The sequence below is a fragment of the Ochotona princeps genome, chromosome 10 (assembly GCF_030435755.1).
Source record: "Ochotona princeps isolate mOchPri1 chromosome 10, mOchPri1.hap1, whole genome shotgun sequence".
NCBI lineage: Eukaryota > Metazoa > Chordata > Mammalia > Lagomorpha > Ochotonidae > Ochotona > Ochotona princeps.
The window spans coordinates 17007430-17024011 of NC_080841.1; the positions used below are offsets into that span (position 1 = coordinate 17007430).

The following is a 16582-nucleotide window of genomic DNA, read 5'->3' on the forward strand; positions in this document are numbered from 1 at the left end:
AAGCTGTGCAGTAGGATGTTTCAACACATTGAACTAAGTGGCAGGAAGGGGGCTGCCAGAGCCCAAAGTTTCCATGTAGCCAGTTAATTTAAAATAGCACAGTATGAGGCAGGAGGGGCCAGGTGTACAGAGCTTCCAGAGCCATTTCTTCGCTGTTAATTTACTTGATGCACAATGGGGCAGGGGACCCCCTTGGCTGAAAGTGAGAGAAGTGAGCACAAGCAGGCAGGTGCCGAGCATCCCTGTGCTGCCCGGGAGGATGCTGGAGTCCATGGAGCTATGACAAGGGAGTGGGGAGGAGAGTGTAGTGGGGAGTGCAGTGGAAAGGGAGGAGGCAGTCCCAAAGGGGCTCCCAGACCACATTAAAAATCTGGGAACCATAGATACGCTTCAGTCACGTCAAACTGGTATTTGATAAGTGCCTGCGTGGTTGATGGCAGGTAGGAAGTGATGGAGTAATTCCATTAAGTGCCTGAAGTATACCCTCCTCTGCCCCGACACTCAGCCATGAGCCTCCTTGGCTGGATGGGTTGGAGACAGAAAGTTCTTGTCTCAGGTGGGTCCAGGCAGGCTTAGATATCCAGAAAGTGTCCCTATGGCTTTCAGAGTCACAGTGACACAGGCTGGCCTGGGTAGGCGGTGGTGGCGATAGGGAGCATCCCAGACCCCGGGGGGGGGTGGGGGGGTGGGGGTGGGAGTGCAGTCAGCTCTGGCCAGCCCACATGCCATGGACCCGCTGTCTGTTTCACACTCAGGATTCCCAATTTCCATTCTTTCCTGTCCTAGTTTAGAGCAGACTCCAGGACTCCACCCAGCTCTCCCAGATCACAAAGCCCATCAAATAAGGGCGTGGCCCCCATCTGTATTGTTTATCAGTTTCCCGGACAACTCCTACCAAAGCTAAAGTTTGGGGACACTGAGTCAGAGGCTGCACACATCCTTCAAAGGATATGTGGATGGCTTAACATTAGGCAATACAGGACAAGGGAGACCAGGCACTCCCTCTGCAGTGCCTCTGGAGCAGCTGGTGGGAGGGAGGGGGAAGCCCAGGAACGGACAGGCTGGTTCCTCATAAAGGCCTGGACCTCTCCTAGTCCTGTTTGTGGCTGGGGATGCCTTGAAGAGTTGCTCAACTGGCCACTGGGAGTCATGTTTTACAGAGTGGAATTCTGGGCTTCATTCCCTACCTCCCCCCAGGCTCACAAAAGATCCTTAATCAGGCAACCCCAGTGGGAGGTATTGAGGAAAGGGCCAGGATGACCCGAAGTAGCTTCAGTTTATTTTCCTTGGAAGTTCAGAATTATCCCTCTGGGGAGCATGGGTCCTCCCTCCCCGGTCCCCAAGCCCTAGAGAGGGGGGAGGGGTGTGATCAGAGATGGGAGGGAGGAGGGAAAGAGGAAGGGAGGGAGTGGGAGAGATGGAGAGGAAAGGGAGAGAAGGGGGATGGGGCGGAGGACAGGAATGATTGTCAGACTGCAGCAGGAGCAGCTAGGGTGGGGTGGGCCAGGGGGGCAGGACTAGCCCATGAGGTCATCCCAGCCAATGTGCCCGCGCCCCTCTGTCGTACCCTGTCCCAGGCTCCCTGCCACCACGCTGGGCACAGAGCTGGCTCTGTGCTGAAATTTCAGTGGCTATGGCTTGGAGCCTCTCCTCCAGCTGAGGGCCAAAGCTGCTGACAATTCTGCCTGGAATATCTGAGTTTTCCCAATGCGGAAAGAAGGAACACACACACAAATCAGCCTTATCATAAAATTGGCACGGTGGCTGGGGAGGGGAAAATTCCATAACGGAGATGCAGAGGGAGGTGGCGCCACCAAACTGGTGTAAAAGGAACCTGACTCCCCCTCCCCACCCATCCCTGCTCACATCATTCACCTCCGCCCCAGGTCTGTCCTTGTTTATCTCCATGTCCTCTCAAGGGCCCTGGGAGCCCTGGAGCCCACTCTAGCAGCCCTCACCCCAGTCAGTTAGAAGCATGCAGAGGTGGGACATGCAGCCGGGTGAGCAACATCTTCAGGAAGGATGGGGTCTTGCCAGCACTACCCCACTTCTGCACACTCTGGGTACCTTCTGATTTCCTTAACCCCAGTTATTCCTCCAGTTCCCCTGTCCTGGGCGCACTAGTCCTGGCTTAAACAAAAACTGGGAGATAAGCCCTAGATGAGGCACCACTGGGGGCAATGGCTGAATTGCTTTTCTTAGAGGGCACCTCCTAACAGCCCTCTAAGGAGGGATCAGAAAGACCACCAAAACCCAAGTGAGGGAGGAGAGACCCAGAAGTTTCACTGTGACTCACATTAGGGTGACAGGGGTGTTAAGTGGAGACACTTTGCAATAAAAGTGTTGGGGGAGCCCAGAAGAAGGAGCCATGCAGTAGGTGAGGGACCTTGAGAAGACTGTGGAGGACCTGGCCTTGGACTAGACCTTGAAAGTAGAAGAGTGTTTTGATAGAAAGAAAAGGCTGGGGCAAAAGTTTGCCAACTGTACTGCACCTGGAAATGAGATCTGTGGTTTTTTTAAGCCCTTCCTTCTCACCACCCCAGTTGGGTAACACTAAGTTCAGGGAGCTAAGTCCAGTCAGTGGCACCTGTTCTGGCTAGTCCCATCATTTCTCCGAGCCTTGATGTTCTCCTCTATCAAGTGGGAACACCACACTCACGTCCCAAAGTTACCACGAAGGAGTTGAAGTCGAAGGTGCCTGATACATCAGAGGTGCTTAGTGCACATTTCTGGAGCAAAAACACATTGCATACGGCATTTCCCAAGGGACTCCCACAGGTACAGTGCAGTTCTCCAACAGCACTCCAGCCAGTCCCTGCGCCCAGTTAGTCACAGGAGATGTTCCCACACCCACCACAACTCAATCATTGCTGGCCATCTCTATTCCTGGGGAACTGAGCTGAGCCCACCTGTAGCCCACCTGCCCAAGAGGAGAACATGGGGGAGTTCCCCCACTGAGCAAGGAGCATGAGTTCTTTTACCTCTTTCACTACATGAAGATTCTCATGGCACTGGTGGACCTTGGGCACCTAGGACAGCATGGTGGATAGCAGAGGTTTGTAGGGTAGATGAACGAGGAAGAGCGCCATGCCCTTAACAATGGCAGTAGTCAGTATGGCTGCCTGTTGCCTGTTTCCAGTTCTTTTTTCCATTCTGGGCACAGGGGAGGCTCTCACGGTTTGTTTCCCACCCATAGGCTGGGGCCATATAACTTGTTCTGGTCCATGAGTTAGGAGCGGAAATGACTGGAGCATTGATTCTACTCATTGACTTTCACTTCTTTCTTTTTTTTTTCTTAAAGATTTATTTGATTTTTTAGTGCAAAGTCAGATGTACAGAGAGGAGGATCTTCCATCTGATGATTCACTCCCCAAGCGGCCGCAATGGCTGGAGCCGAGCCGGTCCGAAGCCAGGAGCCAGGAGCTTCTGGGTCTCCCATGCAGGTGCAGGGTCCCAAGGCTTTGGACCATTCTTGACTGCTTTCCCAGGCCACAGGCAGGGAGCTAGATGGGAAGCGGGGCTGCCAGGATTAGAACCGGTGCCCATATGGGATCTCAGTGGATGCAAGGTGAGGACTTTAGCCACCAGACTACCATGCCAGACCCTGACTTTCATTTCATCTGAAAAGCAGAGAGATCTTTCATCTGCTGGTTCGCCTTCTGAAAAACCTGCAAGAGTCAGGGCTGGGCTGGGACAGAGTCAGGAGCCCAGAACTCAATCAGGATTTCCCCTACGGGCAGCAGGGAGTCAGGCACTAGAACTATCTCTACTGCCTCCTAGGGTGTGCTCTAACAGGAAGCTAAAAATCAGAAACAGAGAGGCTGACACTCAAACCAGCCTCCTGAGCAGTCAGCTCCACCCCGTGCCAAGTGCTGGCCTCATACTGGACCTTTCCAATGCTTCCTGGGGGATCCCCCCGCAGGCTCTCCTTCTGTCCCTGTGACTTGCTCACTGCCCTACTGGCAGGGGTCCCTCAGGGACTCCCATAAGAAGAGGTTGCAAAGTGTACTAACACGTGTGGATGAGGAGGCATTGCCGTTCACAGGCACTGTGGTGTGGGGGCTTGCTTATTGTATAGCACAGCCCACCTGGTCCTGACAGAGTCCCCCAGGGGGACTCTGGCACAGCTACTGATCAGCATCCTTTGCAATTTCTGGGGATTTCAGATGACTTCAGAAGCCTTGAAGACCAACCCTGCTCTGGGCTTCCCTTCTCCCTACCAAAGGGCTCAGGGCAGAGAGGTGTGGGCCACCGGAAGCCAGCATGGGATCACCTGTGATGTGGCCTCACTCACTGACCACACGCTCCAAGCTGGTTGTGCTGATCCTCCCCCTAGAATAAGAGGAAAGCAGGTCAGCCACTATGTTGGGAGTTGAGTCCCAGGCCAAGGGCAGGCACCAGGGTCTTACTTTGGTAGCCAGGACGACCAAAGAGAAATCTACAAAATGGTCACGGTCGGGCATGAGACCCCAGGCTGTGTGCTGCCTGTGCAGTGGGACCTGCCTCTATGGAGTCCTTGCTCCCTGGAGAGTGAGCAGTGAGTTGTCGCAGAGTGCGTGTACACATGTGACTACATTTGTATATGTATGTGTGAGTCTACATATGTGAGTGTATGTATGTGTGTGAGTACATGTATATGCATGTTGGATGTGTGTGGATTCATGTGTATATGTATATGTGACATGTATATATGTGTGACTGTGTGTGTATCTATGCATCTGTACACATAAGTGTATGAATGCATGCATGCATGTGTATATGTATTATGTTTTGTATGTATGTATGTACATTGTATATCTGTATGTGTGTACATATGAATATGTAAGTATGTGTGAGAGTATATGTGTGTGTGTTTATGTGAGTATATGTGTGTGTGTGCAAGTACATGTGCATGTATATGTGTATGTCTTGCGGGGGCTGGGCTGGGCAGGCGGCCGTCAGAGAGGGCAAGTTCCCTGCAGGAGTCTGAGGACTCAACTGCTGCGCTGACCTCAGTTTCTTGGCCCAAGCAGATGAACTGCGCGATAAACTTGGTGAACTTTCTTGATTGATTGCATGAAGTTGTTATCTTCATTTTCATCTCAGTTCCCATCCCAGAAGCCCAGTGGAGGGCCCTGGCCCTACACTGCCTCCTCTGCCGCTGTCAGAGCAGGGCTCAGAGCAGCTGTCCCACGCCTCTAAGTCAGCACGGCAGCTGGAAGCAGACGTGAGAGCATTCTTTGGCACAGCTCAGATAACTGGGCAGGATTTTATGCAGGATTATTCCAAATTGTCCTCTGTCCCCCACTGCTAGAGTTGATGTTCACCCCAAGGGTCGCCCCATTCAGGGAATCTGGCTGGGCTCCCCAAACCAGATTTGGGGGCTGGGGAGGACAGAGATGGATCCAACTTCCATCTGCTGGCTGTGCCAGGCTCAAGCCAGAGCCTATTACCTCTCCGGGTCTCCTACAGGGGTGACAGGGATCCAAGCATTTGAGCCATCTTCTGCTGCTTTTCCAGGTGCGTTAGAAGGGAGCTGGCCCAGAAGTGGCACAGCTGGGTCTCAGACTGAACCACTAATATGGGATGCCCCTTGCAGATTAAGCCTAACTCACTTCTGACTCCCAAGGCTGTGTTCTTTGTCATAATCCTGCTAATGTCACCCACAGTTCAAGTTGGATCCATGCCCCAGTCCCCAGCAGGGACACTCCTAGGAGGGAGTGATCTCCAAACCCGCTCCAAACCCTGGAGTTGGATGGAGAGGAAAGGTGGGGGCGAGCAGGGTTTTCTAGGCAATACAGCTTTCTCCAACAGCCTGGAGAAGGTAATATGCAGAACAAGTGGGAACAGGAGCTCATGAACGCAGTGTTCTTTTCCTTTCACACAGTCGGCAGGAAGCATCCCCAGTACTCCAGGCTGGGGCCTTCGCAGGTACCATCCCCTGCCCCCCCAAGTTCATCCACCCTGATGGGAAGAGAACCCAAGAGCTCATTCGGACTGGGCTCCTCAGAGCCACAGTATCAAGGCAGCCTGGGAACTTGTTGAAGATGCAAAATCCCAAGCCCCAGCCCAGACCCAATGACTCAGACACTGCAGGGCTGCAGCCCAGGAACCTGCCATTGGACAGGCCCATCAGGTGCGTGTGACCCCCACGTCGGGCAGGGTCTGAAAGTTGCAGAGAAACAAGCAAGGCGGAGGAGCAGTGGAGCAGGGCTGGCTGGCCTGTTATTCACATCCTTCGCTCTGGGCTCCTCCTGCTTCCTGCACTGGGTCGGGGAGGGGCTGGTTGACCCCCTGGGGCCACTCTTCTACACAGAGATCACCTCCTTGAGCTGAGAAGCAAGGCCCCCTGGTGACACACAGAAACCTAGGAACTCCCCTCCCCTCCACCATGCCCTTGCGATCGCCACCACCCCCAACCACGGGGCAACTCCTGGGCAAAGCAGGCTGGGAACTCCCCTGACACTGGATGCAGAAATTTCAGCAATTACCTAAATCAAAAAGCCAAAGTGATGATTCCCCTGCTGGTCACTAGGGGGAGCCCCACCTCTGGCCTGGGAAGAACAAGAAACCACTCTGGAGAGCTAGAAATATTTCCATGCTGGTGCCCCTTCTCCGGGGGTTTGAAGGGGGCATTTGTCCACTACTTCCTCCCACACCAGAGACCCTGGATGCCCAAGGCCCTCACATAAACCCACCCGGCGTCTGCATATAACCCCTGCAGGCCCCGTCCGTATACTTTACCTATCTCCAGCATCCTACACTGTTTGGTTTAGGGAAAAAAATCACAAGAAAAGCAGAGTGTCTATATCCGCAGACATGCTCTTTTTTCCTTGAACATTTCCCATCGGTGTTTGGTTGGATCTAGGGTTACAGGCTTTCTGGGGACAGAGGGTCCGGTAATATTCCCAAAGCTGGTGGCTGGTGACCTGTTGGAAACCAACCCAAACACACCTGGTGTTTTCAGGAGGAAAGGAGTGCTGTGTGACTACTAAATCAGGATATAAAGTGGCCAGCACCCAAAAGTACCTACTGTGGCTCCAAGCCCTGCCCATTTTATAGTCAGGAAAACTGGGGCGAGGGGCTCTGGGCCGGAGTGCACCCTAGCAGGCAGGAGCCATGAATTCAAAGACCCATGAGTCCTGATCCTGCTGGCTTCTTCCTCCTCATCCCCCAGGACAAGGGGCTGTCTCCACGGGGGCCTGGTTAGAACCCACTGGGAGCAGAAAGAAGAGTCCCCACACGTTGTTGAAAATATAGAATTTTCAGGATGGTAACAGCGGGCGCAGGGCTTGGGTGTTGAACCAGGTTGGATCCAGGCTGGGGAGAAAAGCCAGGCGCAAAACAGGGCGTGCGCATTGGGGGACTGGGATTCCCGCAGTACAGGACAGGAGAGTGAGATATGGATCGGAGTGAAAGCTTCCCAGCCCCCGTGCACGGGACACGGGACGTGGGGCACCGAGCCTTACTCCTAACCCAGGACCTTCCGGGAAAGAAGAGTCAGCTGGGCTGGGCTGGGCAGGGCAGCTGAGGACGGGGAAACCCGGGCGGGATGGAAGTCGCTCTGCGGGCCCGCCGCCGCCCGGGAGCGTGCGTCCTCCCCTCCCCCCGCGTCACGGGGCTCGGTTCGACTGCGGGACGCCAGCGGGCATCCCCGAGGGGCATCCCCGATGGGGGCGGCGGCCGACGGGAGAGTGAAAAGAGTGCGACCCTCGGCAAGAGTTGAGGGTCAACCCCTGGGCGGCACTGCCCTTTTCGTCGGACCCCAACCTTGGCAGGTCCCTGAATTCTGCGCGCATGAGCGCGCTGGGTGACGGGTGCAGGTGGGGTTGGGTTCGGTGCCGGGAAGCTGTGAGAGCGCGGAAGGCCAGGGCCGCCGCAGAGGCGCCTCCAGAAATGCGCCTTCAGAGTTGCAAGGCACAGAGTTCTCGTGCGCAGCACTTCCTGGGGTGGCAGCTAGCAACTGCCCCACCGCCCAGCCCCGCACTCGTCCTGGTGCAGCCAGCCGTCAGCCGGGCCCGTCGCCCTGCAGCCGTCCCCTAAGGTCGCCCTTCCTGCCTTTCTGAAGTCTCCCCGCCTCCGCCCCGCCCCGCGGGCTGCGGTCCCTTTAAAGGCGCGTTCGCGTGGGGCCGCCTCTTCTCTCGGGGCTGGCTCGGGAGTAACGCAGTTGGCGCCGCCGCCGCCGCCACTAGCCCGGCATGGCCATGGCGTCCTCGGCCATCGGGCAGCGCCCCTATCCGCTCCTCTTGGATCCCGAACCGCCGCGCTATCTGCAAAGCCTGAGTGGCCCCGAGCCGCCGCCCTCGGGCCGGTCCTCACGCCGCTGCGGCTCCGCGCCCCTCTCTACTGGCCCCCGGACGCACGAGGGGCGCAGCGGCCGCCGGGCTACTCTGGGGGGCTCAGAGCCCCCACCCCGGGCCTCTCGACCCGCTCGCCCTCTCCGGCCAGGTCTGCAGCAGAGGCTGCGGCGGCGGCCTGGAGCTCCCCGGCCCCGCGACGTGCGGAGCATCTTCGAACAACCGCAGGATCCCCGCGTCCCCGCGGAGCGAGGCGAGGGCCACTGTTTCGCAGAATCGGCGCTGCGGGGAGGCCATGGCTGGTGTGACCTGTGCGGACGAGAGGTGCTGCGGCAGGCGCTACGTTGCGCTAGTGAGTGTGAGGGCAGGGCTGGGAGGGGCGCGGTAGATCCGCAGTCTAGGGGCTTGAGGGGGTGGGGGGCGCTGCGCGGGGACAAGGCCATTGCCCTCTCTGTCTCCCGGGCAGAGCTCGACTTTAAGGTGACCCCTCTTCCTCCCAGAGACTCTTGGCTTCGTGATTCCCTGTAAGGGAACGGTAATGCGGCATTTAACAAACACTTCGGCCCTAACAGGTGCGTGCCTGCGCATCGCCCCCCTTCCACCGAGTGCACACACGCGTACATACACAGATGCGTGAGTGTCCCCCCCCCTCCGGCGGCGCGCACACAAACTCAAGTGCGAGCATCCACTGCCCTGGTCCTCCTCCCCCAACACACAAGTCCGCGGGCCGCCACTGCGTGCGCGCGGGTGCGCGCGCGTGCACGCACGCGCGCACACACACTCACTCACACTCACACACTCACACACACACACGATGGCCACAGACGCAAGGTCATTCTGTTTTGCTCTTGTTTTAAGTTCAGGGGAGTTGGTTGGGAAAACTGGTCATTGAGATGCCCACTTGCCTCCGTCTTGTTAGAGTTATTGGCAAACAGCTGTTTGACCTCTTTAGGCTTGGGCTGCCACAGGTGCGGAGCCTAAGACTGCCCTGGACCGTGTCCCTCCTGCCTTCCCCACTCTGGCCCCTCAAACCTTTGGACTCTGCTGCAATATTTGGCTATGTCCTCTTACTCCTCTCTCCCTCCCGGGATCCACACCCTCCTCATGCACTAAAACGGACCCAAATGGCCGCAGGGTCCCTACCTCCCTGAGCTCAGGCCGCTCCCCAAGTTGCCTCCTGAGCCAGGTTCCTCTCAAAGCCTGATGAAATGTAGTGGCAAGGAGCATATTTGCTGTCACCCAGAGGTTGGGGGTATTATTTTCTCCTTCCACTGCTAGCTGTGTGTGTGCCTTTAACAGGGCCTTCGAACGCCCCACATCCTGTGTTTGCAGGTGCTATGTTTGGTAGATGTCCATGACTCTGTGTGTGTGTGTGTGTGAGAGAGAGAGAGAGAGAGAGAGAGAGAGAGAGAGAGAGATCTACAGGCTGAATGCAGGCCACAATAGCACAGCTCCTATCAAGCATCTCTAGCAGTGGCTGGGGTTTATGTCTTTCAGCTGAGGACCTGGGATCCCCAGGCCACAGCAGCAGCTCCTGGCTGGTCAGGGACACTTGTCTTTTCCATCTGTGCGGTCCATGGCCAAGGCCAGGTGATGCCTCCCCCACCACAGCTGTCTGCCAGGCTGACAAACTCAGATTCTAAGTCAGCATCAAGTGCAAGGCAAAATTGGAGGGGGGAAATGGTGCTGCTGCCCTGACAGCTCAGGTGCTTCTTAGAGGGAGAAGATCCCAAGTTAGAGAAGGGTGTGTGGTGTGGTTCAGTGGGGGCTGCTGGTGTGGGCCAGTCGCCTTTGACCTTGCAGCAGAATCAGATGCAGCTTGGTCTTGGACATGTGGGCAGCTTTTGCTCTCCCAAGCGTCCTGGGGTGCTTGACTGCATCCACTGACCTGGCACACAGAGAGAGGCTGTGTCCTCGTGGTCATGGGTGTCTTGTATGGGAATCCCAGGAAGTTGGCCTCATGGGCATTGTAGCAGTTTGGTTTTGGACTTTGAGGACCTGTATAAAAAGTTACAGAGTGAGGGAGAGACAGAGAGAGATCAGCCATCTGCTGTTTCATTCCCCAGATGGCAGCAACAGTTAGCACTGGGTCTGATTAAAGCCAAGCACTTCACCCAGGTTTCCTATGTGGGTGACAGGGGCCCAGACACGTGGGTCATCTTCCACTGCTTTTTCAAGGCCGTTAGCAGGGACCTGGATCAGAAATGGAAAGCTGGGGTGCAAATCAGCACCCACATGAGATGCCAGTGTCGTGGGCAGCAGCTTTACCTGTTGTGCCATAATGCTAGTACCTTGCACATATTTTTCTAATTTTTTTTGTTTAGTGGTAATGGTGGGTTTGTGTGGGTACATAGGTGTGATGCGCCGTGATGAGATGAACTTATCGTCATGTCACATGGGAATCATTTGCTTCCTTCCATGAGAAGACCCTGGGTCCAGGCACGGCCTCTTGGTGTGTGGCTTAGTGAAGTCCCTTCATGTCCTGGTGTTTCCCAGACACCAGCCAAGGATGTCTGAACACCAGGGAGGAAGCGAACTGGAATCTGGGACTCTTGGGAAGAGACTGTGTTAGTCATTGCTGATATCTCACCAATCGTGTGAGTGGATAGAATCGTCAAAAACTGCTGTGATTATCAGATGAGGGCTGGGCGGAGTGCCAGCAGGCTGGACTCCAGGCCTGTCTCTTTCAGGTCAGATTCCCTGGTGGAGTTTGGTTGGTTTTCCTTTGGAAACACCACGGTCAGGATATGCAGACCTTTTATGAGACCAAGGGCTAGATGGTGCAGTGATGTGGAGCGTGAATGGAACCCCAGCTGTGAATTAGTCTGTGTGGCCCCTGGCACCTCTGTGTTCTGTTCCCTTGTTTAAAAAGATGGGGATGATAATACAGCCCACTTCGCTATGCTCACGTGAGCACACCGTGGATTACTACCTGTGAAGCATTTAGCAGGGCACCTGGCACCTGCCCTGGGAGCATTATTATCTGCTTCCAGGGGGTGCTGTAATGATCCACCCAGGCACGTGGTGGCTCCAGGCCCAGCTTTCCAGGGACATGTGCAGTTCTCAGACCTTCCCAGGGAAGTGGGGGCCACCAGCATGGCAGGAAGTTTGGGTCGTAAGTGTGAGTGAGAGAGGCACTGCTGCCTGCTGTTCTTCATCAGACACCTGCTGTGAATGGGGAGTGCTTGGGGCCGAGAACCCTCAGTGCTGGGCTGAGAGGTCAGGAGGACCCTAACCCCTTGCTTGGCATCATTCACACCCAGCAACATGACAGGCACAGAGCTTGGGAAGTTGAAGGTTCTGACTTCAACTTGGCAAATGACTTATGTTGACAAACAGGCTTTAAAAGAATTACGGAGAAAAGGAGACAGATCTTGCATTCGCTGGTTCATTCCTCGAGTGGCTGCAATAACTGGAGCTGGACCAATCCAAAACTGAGAGCCTGGCTTCTTCTGGATTTCCCATGTGGGCACAGAAGCCCAAGCACTTGATCCATCCTCCACTGCCTTCCAAGGTGCATTAGCAGGAAACTGGATCAGAAGTGGAGCAGCTGGGACTCAAATTGGTGCCCACATGGAACACTAGCACCACAGGCAGATGATTAACTTGCTATGCCATGGTCCCAACCCTGCAAATGGGCTTCTAATAAAGAAGGTTCTAGAAAACTTCCGATAGCTGATGTCTTAGTGAGTGTTCATCTAACTTAAACTCATCCCTACTTCAAAGGGTGTAGCTAAGCCCTGCTGAATGCTACATCTGCTTACAGGAAAGTTCAGAATTATTATTAATTTTGGGGGTTAAAGAAATCACGTTTATTAGAGAAGGAACTCCAGTGGGCCTGAGTAGGAAGACTTGGAGGATGCAGGTGTGTTCTATCGCCAGCCTTTCAGGAAGGGCAGGTCAATGGCAAATGCTGGGGGAGCTCACTGGCCACCCTCAGCCTTCATCCTCAGGGACTGTCGCCTGCAGGTCACCCAACTCTGTCTCCTGAATAAACTACAGAGACATGGCCCCTTGTCTGTCATCTCATCCTGGTGGATGGAGAAGCCAGCCTGGTGCAGAAGGATCTGGCAATGGAAGCTATCTGAGCCCAGCTCTAACACTGTAGAAGAGGCTTAGCCACACCTGGCACACAGTTAGTAAGCACGGTGTCTAGGTCCCAGGCTGGCTGTCTCTGAAGGAGAGGGGTTCCGAGCCAGGGTGTGTCCAGTGATCCTAATTACAGGGTTGAAGGGGGGCCTGGGGCTCAGACCCCCAACCTCCTCCTCTTGTGCTAGGCTCTAATTAAGGCACCCGCACAGGTGTTGGCCTGAGGCCTTTCTTTCTGAGCCAGGCTGGTGTCTCACCAGACCTGTACCATCTCTCTGGCTGAGTTCACCTCCACTCGGCAGGACTGGCGGGTGAGCAGCCTCAAGCTCCTGTGGTTCCATCATCCACGGATTTTTTCTTTTTAAGAGGCCTCTAGCACGCTGGCATAGACTCTCTGGTGTGTGCTGCGGGGGAAGCGTACACTGTGCGGGCTCCTATGTTTACCCTGGGCTCCTGGAAGTATTTGCCCAGTGTACCCAGTGGCACTGAAGTGCAGGACAGGTTCTCATGCCTTGGCCTTGGCTTTGGAGGTTGGACAATTCAGTCCTGAAGTGGACACTTGGTGTTTTGGAATGGACCCCCACCCCTGCCTCGGTTCTATCCCTGCCTATAAGTGGGATCTTCCTAGGAAAGCACCTGTGGGGAGGAGGGAGGGACAGGGAAAGAACCCAGTGGGTTCCACAGGCCCCAGAGCCACACACTGTGTCCCTTTTTTTTCTCCTCCCAGCTTTCTGTGCTCTCCAAAGATGAAAGGATTAAATGGGGCTGAGAATCCCCCCTACCCCCTGTTCATCAGCACATGGAATTTTCTGATTACGGAGTGCGGGGGGCTGGAATCCCAGGTACAGTCAAAAATGATTAATGCCACTTGTCTGCCAGCCTCATTAGACTTGGTAATGAATGTGTGTGTTTGCCTGCTGATCCCGCAGAGCTATTAGGTGGAAGGGAACTGACAGCTTCCTGAAGTGCTGGGGTTGGGTCTCACATCCTTTCCTCCCCAAGTTGGCGGGAGGGGTAGACAGTGCCAGACCTGGAAGGGAGTCTCTAAGTGACAGGGAAGACCCAGCCCCCAGCTCTGCCTGGCAGTCCCTGACAGGGAAAGGGGAGGGGACAGGAGGGGAGTGAGCACCTCCCATCTGGGGTCAGGGCTGTAGGCATAGGAACTGCGCTGGGCCTCACATAGCCAGCCCAAGGAGTGCAGGAAGAATGCCCAGCGTGGCAGTGCCACTGCCCTGGAGAGTGCCTGGTGTGTCTAGCTTGTTGCTGCGGTCACCCTTGGAAGGGGCACATGGAAAGGGAGCCATCTCTCCAGCAGGTGCCTGTCCAAGTTGCTTAGGGGCAAGCAAAAGCCCTTGCTGATAGGCCTGGGGGAACCTTGGGACACGTCCTGCCTCGTCCCTGTGTCAGCCACAGCCCCTGGCGCTGAGTTGGCTAGGGGAGGTCCCAGCTCCTGCACCCCGAGGACTCTCCAACAGTGCTCTGTCTGGTTCCCCACCCCCACCCCGCTCCTCCTCCTCCTCAGCTGCCCCGTGGAACACAGATGCTTGCCATTCCTGCCCTGCCCAGGGCATTCCTGAGGCTGGTGAGGAACCTGTCAACAGGGGAAGGTCCCTTCCTGTTGGCATTCCTTGGGTGACAAGGTGAGTGTTGCAGGGAGGGGGAGCGTTTGTGGGTGTGCAAAGCGTGTCGCCACCCCCGCCATTCTGCCTCTGGAGCTCAAGCCCAGGATCCACGCCCAGACACCTTTGCCTTGGTCTTCCACAACCCCGCCCCTCGCTCTCTGCTCTGTCCCCTCTTTGGGTCAGAGAATGCTTACAACAGCTGATGCCTGGGGAGATGGCTTAGCATTTAGTCATTTTTCTGTTTTTTTCCAAGGGTTTGGCAAGCTTCTGTCCACAACTTCCAGGCTGTGTCTCAGAGGTGGGGGGGGAGGAAAGCCAGCCTTGTTGCTTTGGGGAAAGAGCAAGGAGGAGCCCAGGTGGTGAATCAGGGCAGAAGGCTGGGTTTTCAGGGGCTGTGCCTTAAGTGGAATAAATCTGTGCTGGGAGCCTGGCCTCGAGGTCAAGGCTGTCTTCCCTCAGACCTGAGATTCCTCTGAAGCTCCCACCCACCGAGTGTGGCCAAGGACGGAGGATCCAAGTCACCTGTGTGATGTGGATGCTGGGCTTGATTTAGGATAATGGTGGGGAGGGACCGTTTCCCTGCCCAGCGATGCTTGGGTATGTAATCGCGTCATTCACAATGATCAACTTAAAAATGAGCCTGCTGAACCTGCTATAGATTTTTTAAAAAGGGTTTTATTCATTTGTAAGGTTTCTCTCACTCACACACACAGATTGAGAGAGAGATGGAGTGGTCTTGCATCCACTTGTTCATTTTTCAAATGACTGCAGCAGCTGGGGCTAAGCCAGGTTGAAGCCAGGAGCCAGAGCTTCTTGCAGGTCTTTCGTGTGGGTTCAGCCTTACAAGAACCCAGGCCGTTAGTAAGGGGCTGGATTGAAGTGGAATACTCACAACTCAAGCCAGCATACCTATGGGATGCCCTGGCATGGGCCCAGCTTCTATCTTACCTGGGAGCTGAGGGAGGTTCCACATTTTCTTGATGTTTTCCTTCCTACCTGCACCTCTTGCCCTGGCCCCAGGGAAAGAACAGGATGATATGGTACTGAGGGTGTGTGATGAGGGTGCTGTGACTGCCCTGTCTATTCATCCCGTGTGGCCCTGGGCAGGTAATGACCCAGAGCTTAACCGCCACCAGGCCCTGGTCATGCTTCTTCCTCAGTGGAGGGCCCGAGGGCTGCCTCCTGCTCCCCCATCCATACCTGCAGGGTGGGGCAGCTCTCTTGATGTCCTCAGTGGTCTTCCATCAGGCAGTTAGAAAACTTAAACTTGGCTGTTGTGGACCTTGAAGTGAGGCTGCAGCTTCTGGCAGGTCAGGACCGAAAGATGTCCTTGATCATAAAATCCTTTTATGCTTCTGTTTTTACTGGATGGAAGACCCAGGGGGAAAATCATGGCCAATGATAGAAGTTGGTGATGTATGTGCCTGCTGCAATGGGATGTGGGATAAGACGGAGTGGGAATGGCCAAGAGATTGTGGACCAGAGGTGGCTTTGGTGGCACTTGGCTGTACCTAGGGCATTTTGACATACATGGTCTGCGCTGGGCTCTGCAGGACTCTTGCAAAGTGAGGTAAAGCCCATTGGGTGGTGTCCATCTTATAGATGTGGAGACCCAGCATTCAAGAGGAGTCAAGTGACTTTTGCTAAACTATTAGAAAAGCCAGTCCTGGGACCCAACGGTGTTTCACTCCGTGAGCCAATGTTATTGGCTGCATGAGATAGCCGAGTTCCTTACTCAACTGTCTCTCTCCAGCCTTTACCAGTGTCCGAGAACAGAGGGATAGGAGAAAGCAGGGTGAACTGGAGGGTGGAATGCCATGTACCAGCCCCAGGACGGCTGAAAGCTGCCCATGCCCAGGCCTGTTTCTGACATGTTCTAAGTTAGTGTGTAAATCATGATCTCTAAATACAGGGTGAAGTTGTTCTAAGTTCCCAGGACAACAGATTTGATTGTACTTCTCTCCTGTATGCCCTCCTGCACCCCTTAGTGTCAGATATGTGTAGGGGTAGATGGGGAAAGGCAGGGGACCTTACTCTCCTGTTTACCCGCTCCTCATCCATGGCTGTCGGAGTTGGTGCTGCTGGAGGAGCCAGGAGAGTGGGACTGACAGATGGGCTGCTTGCAGGGTGCAGCCCTGGAGGAAGAGGAGTTGGAGGGGGCCCGGACAACACACAGAGGTCCACGCCATGGGTCAGCCTCTGGATCTGATCCCTGGCAGTGGGAGCAGCAGAGCTATGGAGTCTCCAACCCCCAGTGCTGCTCTCCAGGGCAGATTTGCATTTGGGAGCAGGTGCCATGGTTGCTTGTTCTAGCCAAGCAGAAGGGAAGTTGGCAGTTTCTGTGGAAGCAATGATGTCTGCCCTTCAACTTGGAAGTAGTCACAATCCCTAAGGCAGTGTCCAAGATGCCTTGCAACTACAGGGGAACCCACCGTGTTCTGTAACTGGAGACTTGAGAGATGTGTGAGAAAGGGCTGGGGGGCCGCCATGAGCACCAATTTTGAATGTCCTCCAAAACCATCTGCAGGTGCCTGTGTCTCAGCTGGTGTCTTGAGGCTGGTGCTGTTGGGCTGCCTTTGGCTTGGCAGATGGAGG

General features: G+C 55.1%; 1 protein-coding gene across 1 annotated transcript in view; it reads left to right on the top strand.

The window, feature by feature from the left end:
• The first annotated feature begins 8083 nt into the window (after window positions 1–8083).
• Window positions 8084–16582, top strand: part of RASSF5 (Ras association domain family member 5) — a 60279-nt gene continuing 51780 nt past the window's right edge. The window contains exon 1 of the mRNA XM_058669106.1: window positions 8084–8628. Coding sequence (XP_058525089.1) covers window positions 8178–8628 — 451 coding nt within the window. The 5' untranslated portion in view covers window positions 8084–8177. The remainder of the gene's footprint in view (window positions 8629–16582) is intronic.